This window comes from Corvus cornix, chromosome 1A (assembly GCF_000738735.6).
Source record: "Corvus cornix cornix isolate S_Up_H32 chromosome 1A, ASM73873v5, whole genome shotgun sequence".
Classification (NCBI taxonomy): domain Eukaryota; kingdom Metazoa; phylum Chordata; class Aves; order Passeriformes; family Corvidae; genus Corvus; species Corvus cornix.
Window position 1 is genome coordinate 52,772,001 of NC_047057.1, and position 17,042 is coordinate 52,789,042.

At 41.5% G+C, this 17,042-nt stretch overlaps 2 protein-coding genes across 2 annotated transcripts in view; both read left to right on the plus strand.

Annotated features, from left to right (window-relative positions):
- LOC104696507 (BPI fold-containing family C protein-like) overlaps positions 1–1,452 on the plus strand; it is a 28,578-nt gene extending 27,126 nt beyond the window's left edge. Inside the window, exon 17 of the mRNA XM_039571089.1 lies at positions 1,371–1,452. The gene's annotated coding sequence lies outside the window, so the exon portion shown is untranslated. The remainder of the gene's footprint in view (positions 1–1,370) is intronic.
- LOC104696259 (BPI fold-containing family C protein) lies at positions 1,304–16,749 on the plus strand. The gene is made up of 16 exons (XM_010410490.4): positions 1,304–1,486; positions 2,664–2,790; positions 3,164–3,275; positions 3,390–3,518; positions 4,310–4,465; positions 5,229–5,292; positions 6,146–6,206; positions 7,123–7,214; positions 9,044–9,217; positions 9,910–9,963; positions 11,259–11,429; positions 11,964–12,031; positions 13,318–13,360; positions 14,192–14,255; positions 15,028–15,104; positions 16,245–16,749. The coding sequence occupies exons 2-16, from the start codon at positions 2,685–2,687 to the stop codon at positions 16,284–16,286; spliced, it is 1,413 nt and encodes a 470-aa protein (XP_010408792.2). The 5' UTR covers positions 1,304–1,486; positions 2,664–2,684; the 3' UTR covers positions 16,287–16,749.
- The last annotated feature ends 293 nt before the right edge of the window (positions 16,750–17,042 follow it).

Here is a 17,042-nt window from a genome sequence, read left to right on the forward strand (position 1 = left end):
AAGCAGGTCTCATCTGAAGTCTATGGCTGTAATTCTGTTCTTTGTCTTGTTGCTTCTCCCAGGATCTGAAACTCAGCAGTCTCATGCTCACTGCAGCCAAGGCTGTCCTTGGCCTCTATATCATACAGAAGTTGTTCTTTGATTGTGAGTAGCTGCAGCTCTTCGAAGGTATTAATCTCCAAATAATTCCATACCTTTAATATTTGTAAAATGGAAGCTGTATTTTTCCTTTTATCAGTGTCAACAGAGACATTCAACCAGGAGACATTAAAAGTGTATGGAAAGGAAAACTACTCTACAAATGTCACACTACAGAAAGTTCAGTTCAGGAAAGAAACATGGCTAGTGTAGTTTGAGCTGAATCAGTTTATTTATCTAGCTGTCTGACAGAACACTAAAAAAAGCATCCTGAAACCAAACAGCAGTAAATCACAGCAGGGCTTCCAATTCTTTGTATTCTTTGGTAGGTGAAGAGTGACTAGAAAAGTAATGGAAGAAAAAGAACTCGAAAGAAATGGAGATTTTGAATTAGTTTGGTGTCCCTCACTGACATCAGAAATATGTAACTGAGGGTGTGAGTTATATTCATCATCAGCTGCTGGAGATACGAATAATGAGATTATTATGCATGTGACTCCCTGTAGTAAATGTTATATCTGTGTAAAGTATGAGCATTTGTTGACTGAGTGAAAAGTGTCTCTACCTTTTCTATTCATGGATTGCACAAAGAAGTGACTCAGATTGTCCAGCAAAGTGCCCCACGCCTGAGGGAATTTGCTTGGTACTTGCAAGCTAATTGATTAAATCACCTCCTTGACAAACCAAGTAGTACTGGTTAGCTGAAGTACTGGTTAACTGGATAAGAGCAGAAGAAACAGAAAGTATTGACTGTAAGGACTTGATACTATATATTTGTACAAGATATATACACTGTAGTGTCTGTGTGTATTTATATATATGTATATGTTATAATAGAAATACTATATTGTTTATGGTTTCCTGTGTCCTGAGCAATTTCAAACAAATGGGTCTCGTTTTTCATATCGATGGCACATTAATTTACTTATTTTACAATACAAACCTGGCTATGAATGTCTGTCCTGTGGAAATACTGGAATTCTCCCTGGGGTTTCCTTCTCATCTGAAAAACCAGCGCTGAAACAGTCTACCACAAAGGCAGCACCTCACCCCGAATTCTGCATCCTGGTACCTGAGTAACCCCAGCCAACAGTTTACATTGCCCTCTGCTTATCCCTACATGAAATTTGATAGATTTAACCTGGGACACCCAAAATAGCTTGGGATGTGGTTATCAGAGGCCACTCCCTGGGTGATACTGCTGATGATGATAGCAACTGGCTCTCTTCAAGCCCACAGGTCTTTCCTATAAAAGATGGGGTCATGGCTGTAGAAGGTTTTCCCTGCAACATCCTCAGCCCTGTGGTCTGCTACAGCAAAGGTTTTCTCTTCAGCCTTCGGAGGAGAGGTATGGAAACAAATACATGGTGATTGCACTTTGTCAAGGAGTGGCTTTGTTGGGAAGTGATAGATGTCGCTAAATCTGGTTAAATTTTGAGATTTTAAGGTTTGAGAACTATGTATATGTCAAAGACACATTTCCTTCCAGTCCTTGCTTTTGTTCTACTTATGAAGTGTGTTTCTTTCATCTCTCAATATCTGTCAGTTAAAATTAAAAAATACTAGTTATACTAAAAGGCCAAGGTGTTCTTCAGGATTGCTTGAAACTGTTACAAAAACTTAAGTCAATGTTCTCTCATAAGTTTTGCAGATTGTTTAAATTGTGATCATGACTAAAAATATTCTGGTTTGAGGTATATTGTTACCTCTGCTAATGAAGCAGCTAGTGAAAGATGCAGCAATATCAAAACAATTTTTCCTGTGTTAGGAAAGAGGCAATTGTCTGCTTGTAGATGGTTTCATTCCAGCTCTTCAACAGCCCCATGGCAACTAAAGAAATTTTGCCTGTAAAAGTAATGCTAGAAAAGACACTTTCCTGTACTTTCAGCTGTTCATAATCCTGTGTAGTAGCTGGAAATGAGGAAAACCATAATAATGTGATCTGTTTGCTGGGTCAGTCCCAGATGACAAATAACTCCATAGAAACCTGTTCCCATCTCTGGGGGAAAAAAGCCAAAACCAGTCTCTGATTTTGTCCAGTTTTGTTTAAAAATTCTCCATCAGGTGGCTTCTCTCATTCTCCCTGGGAAACCTTGCTGAAAGCTAGACCTTCTTGCTTTCACACTACATGCAGTCTGTGATTCATACAGATAGCTCGATCTCAGTTTAAATCCTGTCACAGAAGCCCCTGGGATGGGCATTTGATTCACTCATTCACCATCCCTGTGGTGAGTCCTGCAGAGCCACCAAATTACAGCCTAAAAATTCAATGTTTGTCCAGATGGATGTATCCCAAGCACTTTCCCCAATCTCTATGGCGGTGAATAGGCTGACTTTTCCACCCCATGGATCTCACTTTTTATAACAGCCTGTGGAGAATGGGTCTTCTCTTCCAGGGTTGCTGGGCTCTCCACTTTCTTCATTCTGGAGGGAAAGCTGGTGTCCAGGGTAGCGGGGGGGAGGGAGTACAACCACCAAGTGACACAGCATGGATTTCTGCAATCGTTATAAATATTTATTAACAGGTCCTGTAAAAAACAAGGAAAATGGTGAAGATTTGCTGTTCTCTCCTCCTCTTAAGTTTGCTCAGCGGGCAACTGAGCGCCAACCCTGGACTCAAAGTGAGGATCACCCAGAAGGGGCTGGAGTATGGTATGTGTGACGTTCTCAGGAGCCGTAGTGGCATTCCCTTTAATACTGATATGTCAAAGGAAAGAGAGGGCAGTGGGAGTAAATGACCTAATGACAGGTTATAAAGGAAAGGTTAACAGCACAATAGAGCAAAGTCAGTAAGCTGCTTGACAGCATTGAACATCATAGCAAGGTTTATCTGACCTCAGATATTGAATCAGTTCAGCTCTTGCCATGACTAGGAGTGAGACCTGAAATAGCACTGCTGGGTCTCAAGTGAGATACCACCTTCTTGCTGATTCTCTGTCCATCACATTTCCTAAGCCAGAAGCATGTAACTATGAACTCCCAGGCACTATCAAAGGCAACTGAACTGGTCACTGTTTTCCTATAGCCAAGGAGGTTGGGCTGGAAATCCTGAAGCAGAATATGGAGAAGGAGCGTTTCCCTGATTTGACTGGCCATGAGAAATTTGGGCTTGGTAATGTCAAATACAACATCTCAAGGTAAGTATTCTCTCTGGGGGAAAATTGTGTTTGACTGAAATTTGTATCTTGTTTTGTGTTCATTCTGACTCATGAAATACAATTTTTTTTTATCTTTTCTCTCTCATGCTCTAGAATACGTGTTACTGCTGTTGAATTACCCAGTGCTTCCATCTCCCTCCTACCAGGGTCTGGGATAAAACTGGTGATTGGAAATGCTTCTCTAACCATCGATATGAACTGGAACATAAGGACCTGGATGTTGTATGTACAGCTTTGCATGTCCTGGGATATTTTTCTTGATGGATAATACAAAAATGCATATTTTAGTTTATTCTTGTGACCCCTTCATGGTAAAGGTGCTCTTTATCAGCTGGCAGCAGTAACCCAGGAGCACATACTGATGCTTCTCAACAGGTCTGCTGGTGGGAGACAGCCCCTGCCCCCTCAGACATCAGCACTGATGAAGAGCCCAGGTCTGAGAAGCACTGCTGCGAATAGTACAGGCCTGCTGCTCTAGCTGAATGCTGTCATTGTCCAGCCTGACAGCTAATGACACATTTAGACAAACTGTAGTGTGGTGGATCACAGTCCAGTATAATAAACCCTCATCGTGCAGTCACACTATTAGAAACCCTCTGCTATGCTATCAAGAGATACAGTTCAAAAGCTGATGGAAAATGGATGAGCAAATGGCAATATCCTTAGAGCAGTCTCCACACCTTCTTAGTCCCAAACTGTTCCAGAGGAAAGAAAACCCTCTTCCCTTCCCCACAACCCACATTACCTATATGGCTAAAGTGATTGAATTACAGCAGTCTCTGATCTGCACTTCTGCCAGGCACAGCAGGGCTGCATGCAGGGGGAGGGGACCTGGGAGCTGATGGGGGTGACACAGCAGGAGGCACAGTGCCCTCGCTGGCAAGCACCCAACACAGGCAAGCAAAGCAGAATAATGGCAGTGACCAGGAGCGGCCACGAGTCTGCATTGCCAGGCAATTCCATAGTGAAAAGGTGGGGGGTTTTCAGTTTTTATTTATTTTCACTTTATGCAGCAAAGACAGTGGAAGAGGCACAGTGCACATTTCAAAGGTGTTCGTTACCGCAATCTTTTCAACACCCCTGGATAATACAGGCCCCACATCAATATCCCTCACCAGCTGCCAGACAACTTCTGGTGACATAGATATCAAGCTGAATGGGAAAAGTGGGTAAGTGGAAGAGATCTGTATAAACTCTCTCAGAAAATAGTTGTCAATGAATGGCACAGGGATAAATTCACAAACTAGGGCACACAGAATTGCTTTTAGGCATCATAGGCACCAAAGGTGAGAACTGGGACCCTAATACAGCACTAAAATGGCCAACATTGATATTTGTCCTTGTATTTACACACAGTAGAAGATAAAGACAGAATCAAACAATCCCCTGTGCTTCTTCAGCACCACTTCTTTCAAACTTCTGCTCTAATCTTCAGCTCTAGGTAGAAGTTACATACTTGTACTATGCTTCACTCCTCCTAGTCACAGTGCTACCAAAATTGAACAGAACCAGACTGCTGTCTGTTAAGCCTCTGGATACAGCCCCATGAAACAGTATTTCATTGTTTTCTTATATTTTTCTCACTTTCTGAATACCACTCTTGTCACCTTTTTGGGGGGTTGTTTTTGTTTGTTTATTTTTACTTGTTTTGGAAGTTCCTAGTGCAGAGACTATTTTGTACATATATGATGGTGGTACCATGAAGAATTCCCTTCTCATAAATATGAATTAACCCAGGCTGAGATGCTCAATGGTGAAATTATCATCTTTTAAATGGTGTCTCTCTGATAGTTTCTACATTTCAAAAAGCTCCCATGCCATACTAGAATATCACACTAAGAGGCCATTAAATTCATGTTCTGCAGCAATATCTGATCTCCTGTTAATGACCATAGTGCTTGACCCATTAATTGCCTTCTTCCTTCCCTCTAGCTTCCTGCATAACTTCTTTATCAAGTATCTGAAGAAACCCATTCACAGGAGCTTGGTTACTAATGTAAGCCTTTCACATTGTGTAGGGGAGGGGTGTAAGGAGGATGGCATTCACAAGTCAGTGCTGTGAACTTTGCAAAGGAAGAACTAGAAAAATAATCTTATAATAGTCCTATGCTGGTCTGATCAGCACAGTCATCATTCTGCCAGCCGGAAACGATTCCAGATAAAGTGCCAGGTTCATGGCCAAGATACTGACACAGCTACATTCAACCAAGGCACCAGTAGGGATGGAAAATGTAGTTATTTTTCCATTCCAATGCGGAGTAAGTTCCTGCCTGTGTACCTACCTGCCTGGGGTTTAGGTCATTTTTGGGCTCGGCAGACGAAACATATACTGGGCAATGCATAGAGAAATTATAGTATATCAACTGACAGTAGGACATATTTCAACTTCATAGTATCAAAGAGGTGAGTAGTTCTGATGACATCCTGCCCAGAGCCACTGAGAGGAGACAGAGCTTGAGATGGCTGTCATTCTGTCCAGGGATTTACAGTTGGACTCGATAACCTTAAGGGTCTTTTCCAACCTAAATGATTCTATGATTCTGAGATCTCTCTCGTGAGACCAATATGAAAGCTGTCCTCGCACTATTTAAGGTTGTGGTTTTGTCACCCCCATCAGGCTGCCTCTGGAAACTTGCCTCTTTTTTGCAGCTCTGACATATGACATGCTTACCTTGCACCAAGCAGAAACCTTGGGGATCCAGTTAGCTGAAGAGAAGCCAGATTAGGTGTTTTGATAAACAAATGCTGCAATGTGTGTCGTGCAGCAGAAAGATCTGCTAGCACACATGTAAGAGGTGCTTACACATCCAAGCTAATCAGGCTATAACTTGAGTGTGCTTTTATTACAGTCATGTCCCAATATCAGAGCTGGGATCCAGTTGATAGATGAAGACCTCCAATCACTGAATGGTGAGTCATTAGTGATACCTTTCCTTCTGTTTTCTCTCTTCTGATCAGTGAAATTCGGCCACTTCCTAAATGGCAGCTGCTTGGCGATGCCTCCAGGAGTGGTATCAGTCCTTCTGCTCCGTCTGCTCCCTTGCATACAGAACCACAGTTAAATAAAGACTGGGCTACTTGAGCAAGAAATTTGTGTTTATAAGAGCCAAGGACTTGGTAGCAATTCTCAGCTTGCAAGTGTGGCAGTGTGCACTTCTGTTGTGAGAAATGCCACTTAGAGGCCACACAGTACTGATGTTGAGGCAGTTTTCCCTTACCATGCTCCAAGTCCTCCTGCACACACAGCACTTTACAGGCTGAAGCCTGCTCTCCTAGTCTGCCTGGAAATTAAGTTTTACTTGCCTATTCATCAGACTTGCGGGAGGCAAAATGAAAAAGCTTCTTTGCAAAAACCTTCTCACTTGAACCACTTTGGGTTAGATTTGCAGGCATTTAAGACACCCCAAGTGTTGGCCAGATACCATGTGCAAAACACGGGTATCTAAGCAAATCAGGCACCCTCCTTCTGGGAAAGTATTTGCACGTTACAGGCACTTTGGATGCTCTTAGAACTGCTTGACAAGAAATCCCAACACCTCCTTATGCCCTGAAGCACTGATATGGCTATCTCCTTTTTTGGGTTAGACCAAACTTACTTTCCACAATGAGAAAACAACAGACAAACTAGAGGAGGTGCTTTACAGAGGGTGTCAGTTGAAACATCAAATCTTAGGTCAGAATGCATGTTAGGAGGTTCCTGGTTGTGTTTTTCTCTACTCTCTGGAACAACTTGTGTTACTCCCTGTCAGAAACTTAGATTTAAATATACATAGAATTATTTCTGTGGTTTTTGTAATATTGTGTGTCTGATCTACCACCCTTACAGTTGCAATGCAGATTGATGATTTGGCTGAAGTAGACTACTCCTTAAGTAGCTTGCCAGCAGTATTTCGACCATTCATTGACCTGGACTTAAAGGTAGTTGCCTGAAGTGCTCTTTGCAAGGTTGCTGTGCGTTCCATCATTCTATGAGACACTTTCTAAGATGACCGTGATTGTTGTTCTGAACATAAAGGCTCATTGCCTGAGAAGACAGGCATTTCAAAGCATTATTGTGTTTGTTACAGTAGTAATTTGTAACAATCCTGTTGTGAAATGAACTCTTTAAAGGCCACATCCTTTTCTTTAAACTGCTGTTGAGTTGGTTGTAAAAAATAGAGAGCAGTTAAAGTTGACTAAGCAAGGTAGAAGAAAAGAGAAAGGGAAAGGAAAGAAAAAACTATTCAACCTCATCATTCTCTCACTGTTGATTAATATCTGGGACTTCATTGTCCAGTCAGTGTAATATTTCTATACATGGGACTAACTAGATGTGTCTGCTGTCAGATGAGAGAGGAAAAGAAAGAGCAAGACTATCAGAGCAAGAATTAAGCCTCTGGCTTCCTGAATGGGAAGACAGAAGACCCTTTCAAAAGCACAGGAGCCCAAGGAGTCCTGCCGAGTCCAAGGACTTGAAAGTTTGTTTCTAATTAAGGATAAAAGTCTCCTTATGTACTGAAATTAAAATATGACTAGTTCCTCATTCTGAAATTACTTCGTTGAGGGTAGTTGTCATCATTATAGTATCTGAGATCCTTAATTAAGTTTAAGATGCCTTGTGCTTGGTGCTCTACAAAGGCAAAATGAGAAGACAGTCTTGTCACAAAGATCCTATAAATTAAATATTAAAAAGAAAAGGACAACAGGGAAATAAGAGAGGTGGAAACACAAAGGAACAAAAAGTTTGTATCTGTTTGTATGGTAGACACTGGTCTCAGTATACCAGCTCTGCAGCTGCTGTGAAACTCTTCTAAGTATTGCAGCAACTAGATTTTAAGCAGGGACTTGAGTCAGACTAAAGAGGTAAAATCATGGCTGTTCCAAGAGCTACTCTCCCATGTAAGTTACATGGAGGAAATATACTAAGCAAGTGTCTGGTAAATCCAGCAAGTGAGTATTGAGTAGGAGGTCACCAGCTGTGATCCAGCACTTTGTAAGCATTTTGATAGTCCTTAAAAGGCAACAGGAACTTTAGAGCTAGATGAGAACATAAAGACAGACAAAATACACTTGAGATGAAACAGAAACAGGAGAACTAATAAAAAACTTTAACCTTTAAATGTTTTCATCATTTTAAATCAATTTTTGTTTCATCTGGATGCATTTGGAAGTATTAGATCTGCAAGGCTTGACTAATATAATGAGTAGTGCAGAAGACACATAGGCATTTTAGGTTTGTCTGACATAACTTTCTCTCATAAGCCTTTTGTCTGCACAAGTTATCAGCTTGATTCTGGGTAAAGTAAGGTGCTGATTTTAACCAAGAAAGACCTCTGGTTTTAGAGATCAGTTTTGTAATTGAGACCATTGGATGGCTCTTAAGTAGCAGTTCTCAGATTTAAATTCTTGGAGATAAGGATAGGAGAAAGTAAGGCTTTTCAAAAAGGAGGACCACTAGTCATGTTCTTCATGCATTTAGACCCTTAATTTAGAGGGTGATCTGAGGTGGCAGACTGTCCTTGGTAGGTGACCAGTATCCCAAAAGACAGATCCTGGGCCTCATCTGTGAGATGTCCAAATGCTGGAACTTGCCTTCACCACCTGCTTGAAAGCACCAAGCCTTCAGGGTGTACTACAAAGCCTGCATACTCATTTATATACCAAATGAATAGCCTGGGCAAAGTAAAGGAAAGTAGCATTCCTTGTCTGCAGTCATGGTAAAATTATATTTTGACTCTGTTTTTTTTATCTCTGACAATAACTCTTAGGGCGTAGCCTTTCCAGCTGGAAACTATACTGACTCTCCCTACGTGCCAGCTTCCTTCACAATCCCGGACCAAAGTGATTCCATGCTCTACCTTGCCTTCTCTGAGTATTTCTTTCAGACCTCCTCATTTGCTTACTACACCACAGGGGCCTTCAACATAACCATTGCAGAGGAGGTGAGCAGGACACAGAGGAATGGGGTCAGAGTGGTTCACATAGGGCTTTGACCTGCCAGATATCAGTATGTGGCCATATAAAACTCTTAGTTCATCTGTAGAGTCCTGAGAAAAGAGATTATAAATGCTAGGGTGTTGTTATTCTCTTTTATTTATGCTCTATATAGATGCCTCAGGCCACAGCCAGGCATGCCAAGTTCCACTGAGCAAAGTACCAAATACTGCCAGCTTTGTTACAAAAAATAAGGGGTTTGTAGACCTGAGGCACAGACTTCACTAATATGGACAAGGGATCAACTCTGGAGAATCTTGCAGCCTCAGTGGCTGAGGGATCTTCATAGAATGAAAGTACTACAGGGACCCTGTAAGCAAAGCATATGTCAAAGCACAGCATCTGTGCCTTGGAGGCTGCCTGACTTGGCTAACCTGACTGCAGGAGGTTCAGTAAGTCCCAAACCCTGTAGACTGCAGCCCAAACTATAATGACACTAAGCATTTGCTTTCTGAGGGATTATTTTGGCACATATTATTGGGAATCTGCTTTAAGTATACTGAGTCTCTTGGGAATATTTCTGAGGGGTAAAAACTCAAAGATTCATTGAGATGACAGTAACAATGCATTTAGAGAAAAGCTGACCATGAAGGTCAAATCTGGTAACTCATTTGTTTTCTCACTTTTCTTTTTCCTCCAGACTTGCAGCTATTTTAATATAAACACAGAGATATTTGGCACTATCATCCCTGAGGTGAGTATCATTACTTTCACAAAGTCTTTGGGAAGCTACCCAGTGTGGGTGTCAAGACACCTCACTACTGGTGTATCCCAAAGGCTTGTAGGGCCAGCAGGGCACCTGCGCTGATGAAGCGGGCACATGTGTGCCTTGTAACAGCAGAGCAGATGGGCTTTGTCACTTCCCACCTCATGATGAGTTGAATGACTTGCACTGTTACCAAACATAATCTTGGCCCATAACCTTGCACATCAATCTTTTCTCTGGGCACCATGCCCAAGCCACAGCTGTTCCCACCTAGAACCAGCTCTGCGCAGCAAAAAGCTTCCAGTCATGAGTCCTGCTTTGAGAGACCTCCAAGAGGGCCTCAGCTCAGAAAAAAACACTTTTCTCCTCCCCAAACCTGCATAATTCTCTTTGCTTTGCTGCTGGCCTGTGACTGATGAGCAGAAAGACCTGGGAAGGGACCACGTGCAGGAAACTGAGCTAACAGATGGTCAGGAAACATTACATCCTATGGAACAGACAAGGCAGATGCACAGGATTTCCATTTATTTTAGGTGGAGGAGATGAATATAACAGGACAGGGAATATGAGCACAGATGACTTCTACCAGCCTTCTGAGACAGAATGACAAACCAAAAATGAGCATAAGAAGCCCTAGGCTATAAATGCCAAGGATGGGTGAAATCAGATTAATGGTTCAAAATACGTCACATTCTTGTTTGCTTCCCAGATGTTATTAAGTTCCCTCCTCAGAAATGTAAGAATTCTCCAAGGGCAGTCATGTATGGTGTTCTCCATAAAATGCCGTGAGCATTGATGCTGATATTCCACCCCCTCTGTTTCAAATACTGAACTTGGTGAGCCTATTCACTCTTCAGGCAATGAACAGAGTGAGGCTCCTCTGAGGACAGTCCAGAGGAGGAACCCATCTCCTGAGATGGGTGAATTTCAAAGTGAGTAACTCCTGAGCTCTTTTATTGTATGACTAAATTCATGGTCCATTTATCTCCTCTGTTTAATTTAGTATTTAATTTCTCTTGAAATTATATGGAAAAATTTGTATTCCTCAAGTGGAAGGAATTTTCCACTGCATTCCTGAGTGACCAATACTGTTAATTTAGCACCACAGGAAATCTTTGTTTCCTTCTTACCTGAAAGAATCTTATGTTAGCAGCTATCCTTAACCTCATCATAAGGAACTACTTTAAAATTATTGCTTCAAAACTGAGAACATGCGGTATTCTGATCCATTTTATGAGAAAAGTGCTTTTCTTTTTCTCTTTTTTTGTCTTTGAATCTTACAGGTAGCTAAATATTCAGTTACACCCAACCCAGTGATGTTGAAGCTAATGGCTACTGAAATCCCTATCATCAGCTTAGAGCAGGATTCCTTCACGGTAGAGATTCAGGGCTCCATGGAGGTGTTGGCTGTTCTGCCAGACTCAACCACCCAGTCTCTGTTCACAATGAACATAGTAAGTACAACAAACAAGGTGACATTTAACACAGGGTTAAATATGTTTGTTCCTTCCTTCTGTTAAAGCTCTGTACAAGAAACAAAGAAAATGCCAAATTTCTAGTACTTAAACATGCAAATCCCCCTTAGTCACAGGTGGTGTAGGCATGACCTCACCTAGCCTATAGGACATTTCTATGGTAAAGAACATTCTCCTACAGATGGACAAAAATCCAAACATATAGTGACTCTGATTTGATTAACCAAGGTTTTGTTCTGTGGAATGACAGTTCAGCAAGTATGAGTCATGCCTCTTGGCAACTTGTTCATGGCTTTGATTAATGAAATCTCATTACCCCATTTCAGGTCCTGTCAGTGCCATTCAAACAAACAGACATTTACTGTGTGCAGCCTTGCAATGGGAAAGTTGCATTTACCTAAAACAGCTTCCATACATAACTGGAAAGATGGTATTTATGTGTTGGTGACTAATTCACATGAAGGGTCGTGGGGTTTGTTATGTCTGGTAACCCATGGTTTCTTTATTCTGCAGGCAGCCAACACCAGCATTTCTCTGAATGTATTTGATCAGAAATTGATGGGCTCGCTGTGTTTGAACAGGTAATCCAACCTGGGATGAAAAAGATTTCCAGCCCTTTGGAAAACAATGTTAGCAATCCCAACATTAGTAGTTTAGACATATGATCAGATAACTATGAATATGTTTCGCTGGTAAAATCATCTGCATTAGTTTCTCTAAATCTGGCAGCACTTGTACAGTTTAGAAGCAGGAAGCTTCTCTCTGACAACTGCCATGTCCCCAAGGGACTGCCCGCCAGCTGTGGATTGCTGCAGGGCAGTGGTCTCACTGGACTTCTCTGGTTTTACTTCTACTCCCCTCTGAGCTAGGTAAACTAAGCGTGTAGGGCAGTTTGGATGACCATAAATCATCTGAGAGTTTCCTTCATCACTTTCCAGCTGGCAAGATGTCATGGTTTTCTAGACAACTTGTGCCACTAAAGAATGTCAGAGCAGTCCAGGGCACAGTAAAGAACCTGGGCCCCTGCAGGTCCCCTATGCAGATATTCTTAGAGCAGACATTCACTAACTGAAGTCCTGCAGCTTCCAAGGGTCAGAAAGCTGGAGACCAGAGGCTAGGTCATTTACACATCTAGCATGTCACATTTCATGGAGAAGAAGCTCTGTATACCAGGACCTCACAACTGGGAATTGGGACTCCAATTTCATAAAAGTCCCTAAGAAAGACACAGGGTTAAGAACATGCAGAGTTCATCAGGGCAGAGAGATGTTAGGAATTTAAGGAGGATAGTGCTGAGAGCATTTTCTGCAGTAATTTTCAAAGAGGAAAATCTAGAGTGTGCTGGAAGCTGGTTTTGAGAACTCAGGTACTGGTGCTGAGGAAACTCAGAAATCTTTTGCTGGATACAAGAGTGACATAGGGAATAAGTATTTCAATTTGGAAACAGAGGCAGTAGCAACAAAGCCAGCAGCAGCAGTACCATACCACGAACAGATCCTTTCTTCCTGGTAAGACTCACACAAAAGCATTATGCAGATGTACCAAAATCTTTGCAAAATGCCTGACACCCTGCAAGTCCTTGGTAAAATAAATTGTCAGTAGGATTTCCAAAACAGCACAGAGGGAGAAGCACACTCACATTGCTGGCTACAGCTCTTCCAGCACACTGTTGCATGGATGCTCAGCAGTGCTTCAAGAAAACCACATCCTTCTCTATGCAGCAGTATGCAGTGTGTGAAATTGCTTCAGAAATCTCTTTACAGATGCTTCTTAAGGCCTGGAGCTCTACAGCAATGACTGCACACGATTAGAATAAGTGTGTTTATCCTTTCTTAGTGACTCATCTTGTTTCACTTCTTTCCCTCAGGCTCCAGTTCTCCCTAGCCCACTCCAATGTTGGCTCTTTTGAGGTAAGTGGGTAGTTGAAGCGTATAGGAAATGCAAACCAAGAATATCAATGATATCAAGGCTAAAGAGTAAGCAGCTAAATTTTATCTCTATTTCCAAATCATTAGGCTTCATTCCCAGATGGCTCTTTTCCTGTCCTCTGGCAGCCACCTCTCTGTTCTGAACTTAAATATATACTCTTTGGGGCAAGTTAATGCTCTGCAAAGGAGACATTCTGTAGCTCCCCGGCTGCAGTAAGCAGAGATCTGTCGAATCATCCCAGTGAAACAGAGTAGACCTGACCTGTAGCAGCATAGCCGAGCGCCGTCTAATGGTCACATGTATGGCTGAGGCACAGGCACTCCGTGGGCTGCAGTGATGCTCATCAAGGTGCTCGGAATTACGGCAAGGAGGGGGAGTCGAGATACTTCCCTCGGATGCCTGAAATATGTACAGTTGTAGCCTTGCAGGGGAAAACCCTGCCTCCGCAGAGAGTCATTTCATTCTCAGTAGAATCAATCAGTTCCAAATATCTGAGGAGAAAGGATTAAAACTGTTCTGGTCCTGCTTTGCTATTGGTGATAAATTATCTCACAATAAATAAAGGAAATAGACTGTTTTAAATTAAAATGTTGGCCAAGCATAATGAAATCCATTTGTATTTTGCATCCCACTTCCTTTGCATCATTCCAAAACCTTAAGCTCCAAAGTTCACTTGAGCTTGTGACTCTTTTGAGGCCAAAAGAGAGCTGGAAGTTGAATAAGAGCCTACTAACTCCACCCAGGATTAGGGCACAACAGTTCTACTGCCATCAGGAAATGATGGCTAACTCAGTTTTTCTCGTCTGTGGCAGGTCTTGCTTCTGGAGAACATCCTATCTTACATTTTACAGACTGAAGTAATTCCATCAGCTAATGGTAAGGTTGTATTTCAAAGCATCAGCTAAAAAGCTTCCAGCAGAATGTGTGATTCTACAGACTTTCTGATTAAGTTTTCAGCTCCCATTAATTGGAATGGAAAATGACCATCAGCCAGTAAGCAGTGGAAGGGGGAGATTGATCTGTAGGGGTCTAAGTGCTCCCTCTCACTGGCACTGTTCTGCAAAAAGGGCAAAAATTATTTGGAAAGTAAAAATTCATCTGCCTTCATCTCAGTCTAGGTGGCCCTGATGCATCAGGGAGAAAAGCATGTCTCTCTCATCTGCACACCTGCCTGAGGCCACCATATGTGAAATGTGTTCCTTTTTATTGGACCAGCACAGAGATTTTGCCTCTCATCAATCTTATTTAAGGCCCTGGAGGGAGGTAGAGCTTTGTGTCAGCCCTCTGTACTGGGATGAACATCACCTTCTTTAATTAATGGATACAAATGGGAACAGGTTCTAACAATGGTAGAGCTGTATTAATAATCCCTCAGGGATCATTAGGGACAAATCACTGAGTATGTAATGTGTTGGACATGAAATGCCTTGGTTTGGCTGCAACATTCTGCCAAGAGAGAAGCACTTGTAAATCTTTTTTCCCACTGGTAAATGAGCAGCTTAGCTACCTCCCAGGGTTGCTTGTGAAGACTAAGAGGCTAATTGGTATAAATGACCTACAAGTCTCTGGATAAACAGTGTTGTTGAAAGGCAAGTGTTTATTATCTTTCAGATGCATACCTAAATCATCTTTTGCCTCTTCTTTTAAGCTAAACTGTCAAAAGGATTCCCTCTTCCCAATCTGGCCAATGTTACCTTGACAAGACCTCACATTACAATTGTACAGGTGAGATTTTGATACTTACGAAAGATTTTCTTTTATGAAAGGTTATCCCTCTTTTTCCTTTTTTTTGCTAGGCATATATTCACCTTCTATTGTGCCAGAAAATTGCTGTATTTGAGCTACTGAAGTAGTAAAAATGGGTTTAAAATGAGATTTGTAATAGTGGTAAAATTCTATTAGAAACAAATGTATCTTTCTTTGAGAGGAAAAGTTAGAACTGAATATATAACTATGGAGTGATCAAATGCACAACTTGTTCAGCCTTGCAAGTTGCAATTCAGTATAAAAACAGGTTTAACATATTGCTCAAATTTGGCCAATCACATCAAATTAGAGTTATCACTACCTCACAGTCCTGTTGAATACTTAAAATATGAGCGGGAGGCAAATTCAATTTTGTGCACCTAGGATGCCCAGATTTTGTCAATATTTGGTGATGATGACTCAGGTTAGTAGCCAAAAGTAGTTAGTGAGCTCTCAGAAAATATTTTTTTGCCTTCTGGTTATCCTTCTCCAAATCTAGCCCTTAGTTTGAGCATACAGAATGTTGCTAGGCAGTCAATCAGTACAAAGGCATTGCTGACAAACGAATGCCCAGAAAATGAGTAAGCCTCTTGCATTCCTCCACTTCTTTACCAACTTCTCAAAGTTATTTTCAGCTTTGCAGAGACTCCTAAATCTTTGTTTGCAGTTAAGCACAAAACACAGCTCAGGAAAGGAAATGCAAAGGTCTGTATGTGCTGACAATGGAGGAAACTTTAAGGACAAGTTTAGAATAAATGGCTAATTCTTAAGTGGCACAAATTAGGTAAAAAATAATCCCACCTTGTGATGATTGCCTAGTTGCCTCAAGGCTCAGATGAACCTTCCTAAGCAGGCTGTATGATCTTTAGATTCCTTCCTGTCACTAACATGGTGCAAAGGGATAGCACCCAGGGAGAGATGGAGCCTTTTTGCAAAGTTCAAAGGACAGAGTTGTATAAAACTTGTACTTCCAAGGCTCAGCTGTTCTCAGTAGATTTTTGGACGTTAAACACCAAGATCAATTTGAAAAAAAAAAAACAAACAAACAAAAAAAAAAAACGCAAAACAACACGTTCATTTTAATTCATAGTATGTCCATGACTGTTCTTCTCCCCACAGGGATACGTGTTGATTTCGACTGATGTCCACTACAAACACTAAAGGAGAAGACAGACCACTTGTTAAGCATGAACTTCAAATCAAGACAATAATGTGACTCTGAAGACTGAGCACTGTCCAGTTCTGCTGAAATGTTTAACTTGAGCTCTGACAACCCCCATCCTGGTTAGGGGCAAGAGGGGGTGCTGGGAATCAAAAAAAGCTGATGGAATGGTTAGCTGGTATGATGGTGGTAAAAGCAGATCCAAGGGAAAACATGTAACACATGCTTGACATTTATTTATTCTATAGTTTAACTGATGCAAAAATGTTTTTAAGATTAATGACTCTTTTGAAATACAATTTTGTCTATATGCTTCCAGAAAGATACTGCAATCTCTTAAAATGGGGAAAAGTACATTGTCAAAATTCTGCTAGGGCAGATACAGCTGCTAATATGTTTCTGCTGTAACAATCTTAAACACTTCCCTTCTGTATGCAATGCATGAAGTATGGAGTGAGCCCTCTCTAGAACCATGGAACTGTCAGACTGGGAACTGTCCCCAGTCTTTGCAGTGTCTTAACATAAATCTTAAGATGCAGAAGTGGGAACAGAGACAAAGTGGCATTACTACTCTCCCTCTCTCCCTGCAACTCTTCAAATCCTTGTGCCTGTCGTGTGCCCTGTTCAGTGCTGTTTAACCAGGTTAGATACATTTAACTCCTTCAGTGTTTCTGGGTAAGTCCTCTAAATCTAATTCTCTGACATCTTTATCTGAATTGAAAGTGAGATACTTTTCTTACTTCATTTGAGTATGT

Excerpts from the sequence above, each read along its gene's own strand:
- LOC104696259 (XM_010410490.4), top strand. The coding sequence starts at position 2,685 with ATGGTGAAGATTTGCTGTTCTCTCCTCCTCTTAAGTTTGCTCAGCGGG. Across the intron at positions 3,519-4,309 it reads AACATAAGGACCTGGATGTT|CAAAGACAGTGGAAGAGGCA; the intron begins GTATGTACAGCT and ends CACTTTATGCAG. Across the intron at positions 7,215-9,043 it reads TCATTGACCTGGACTTAAAG|GGCGTAGCCTTTCCAGCTGG; the intron begins GTAGTTGCCTGA and ends AATAACTCTTAG.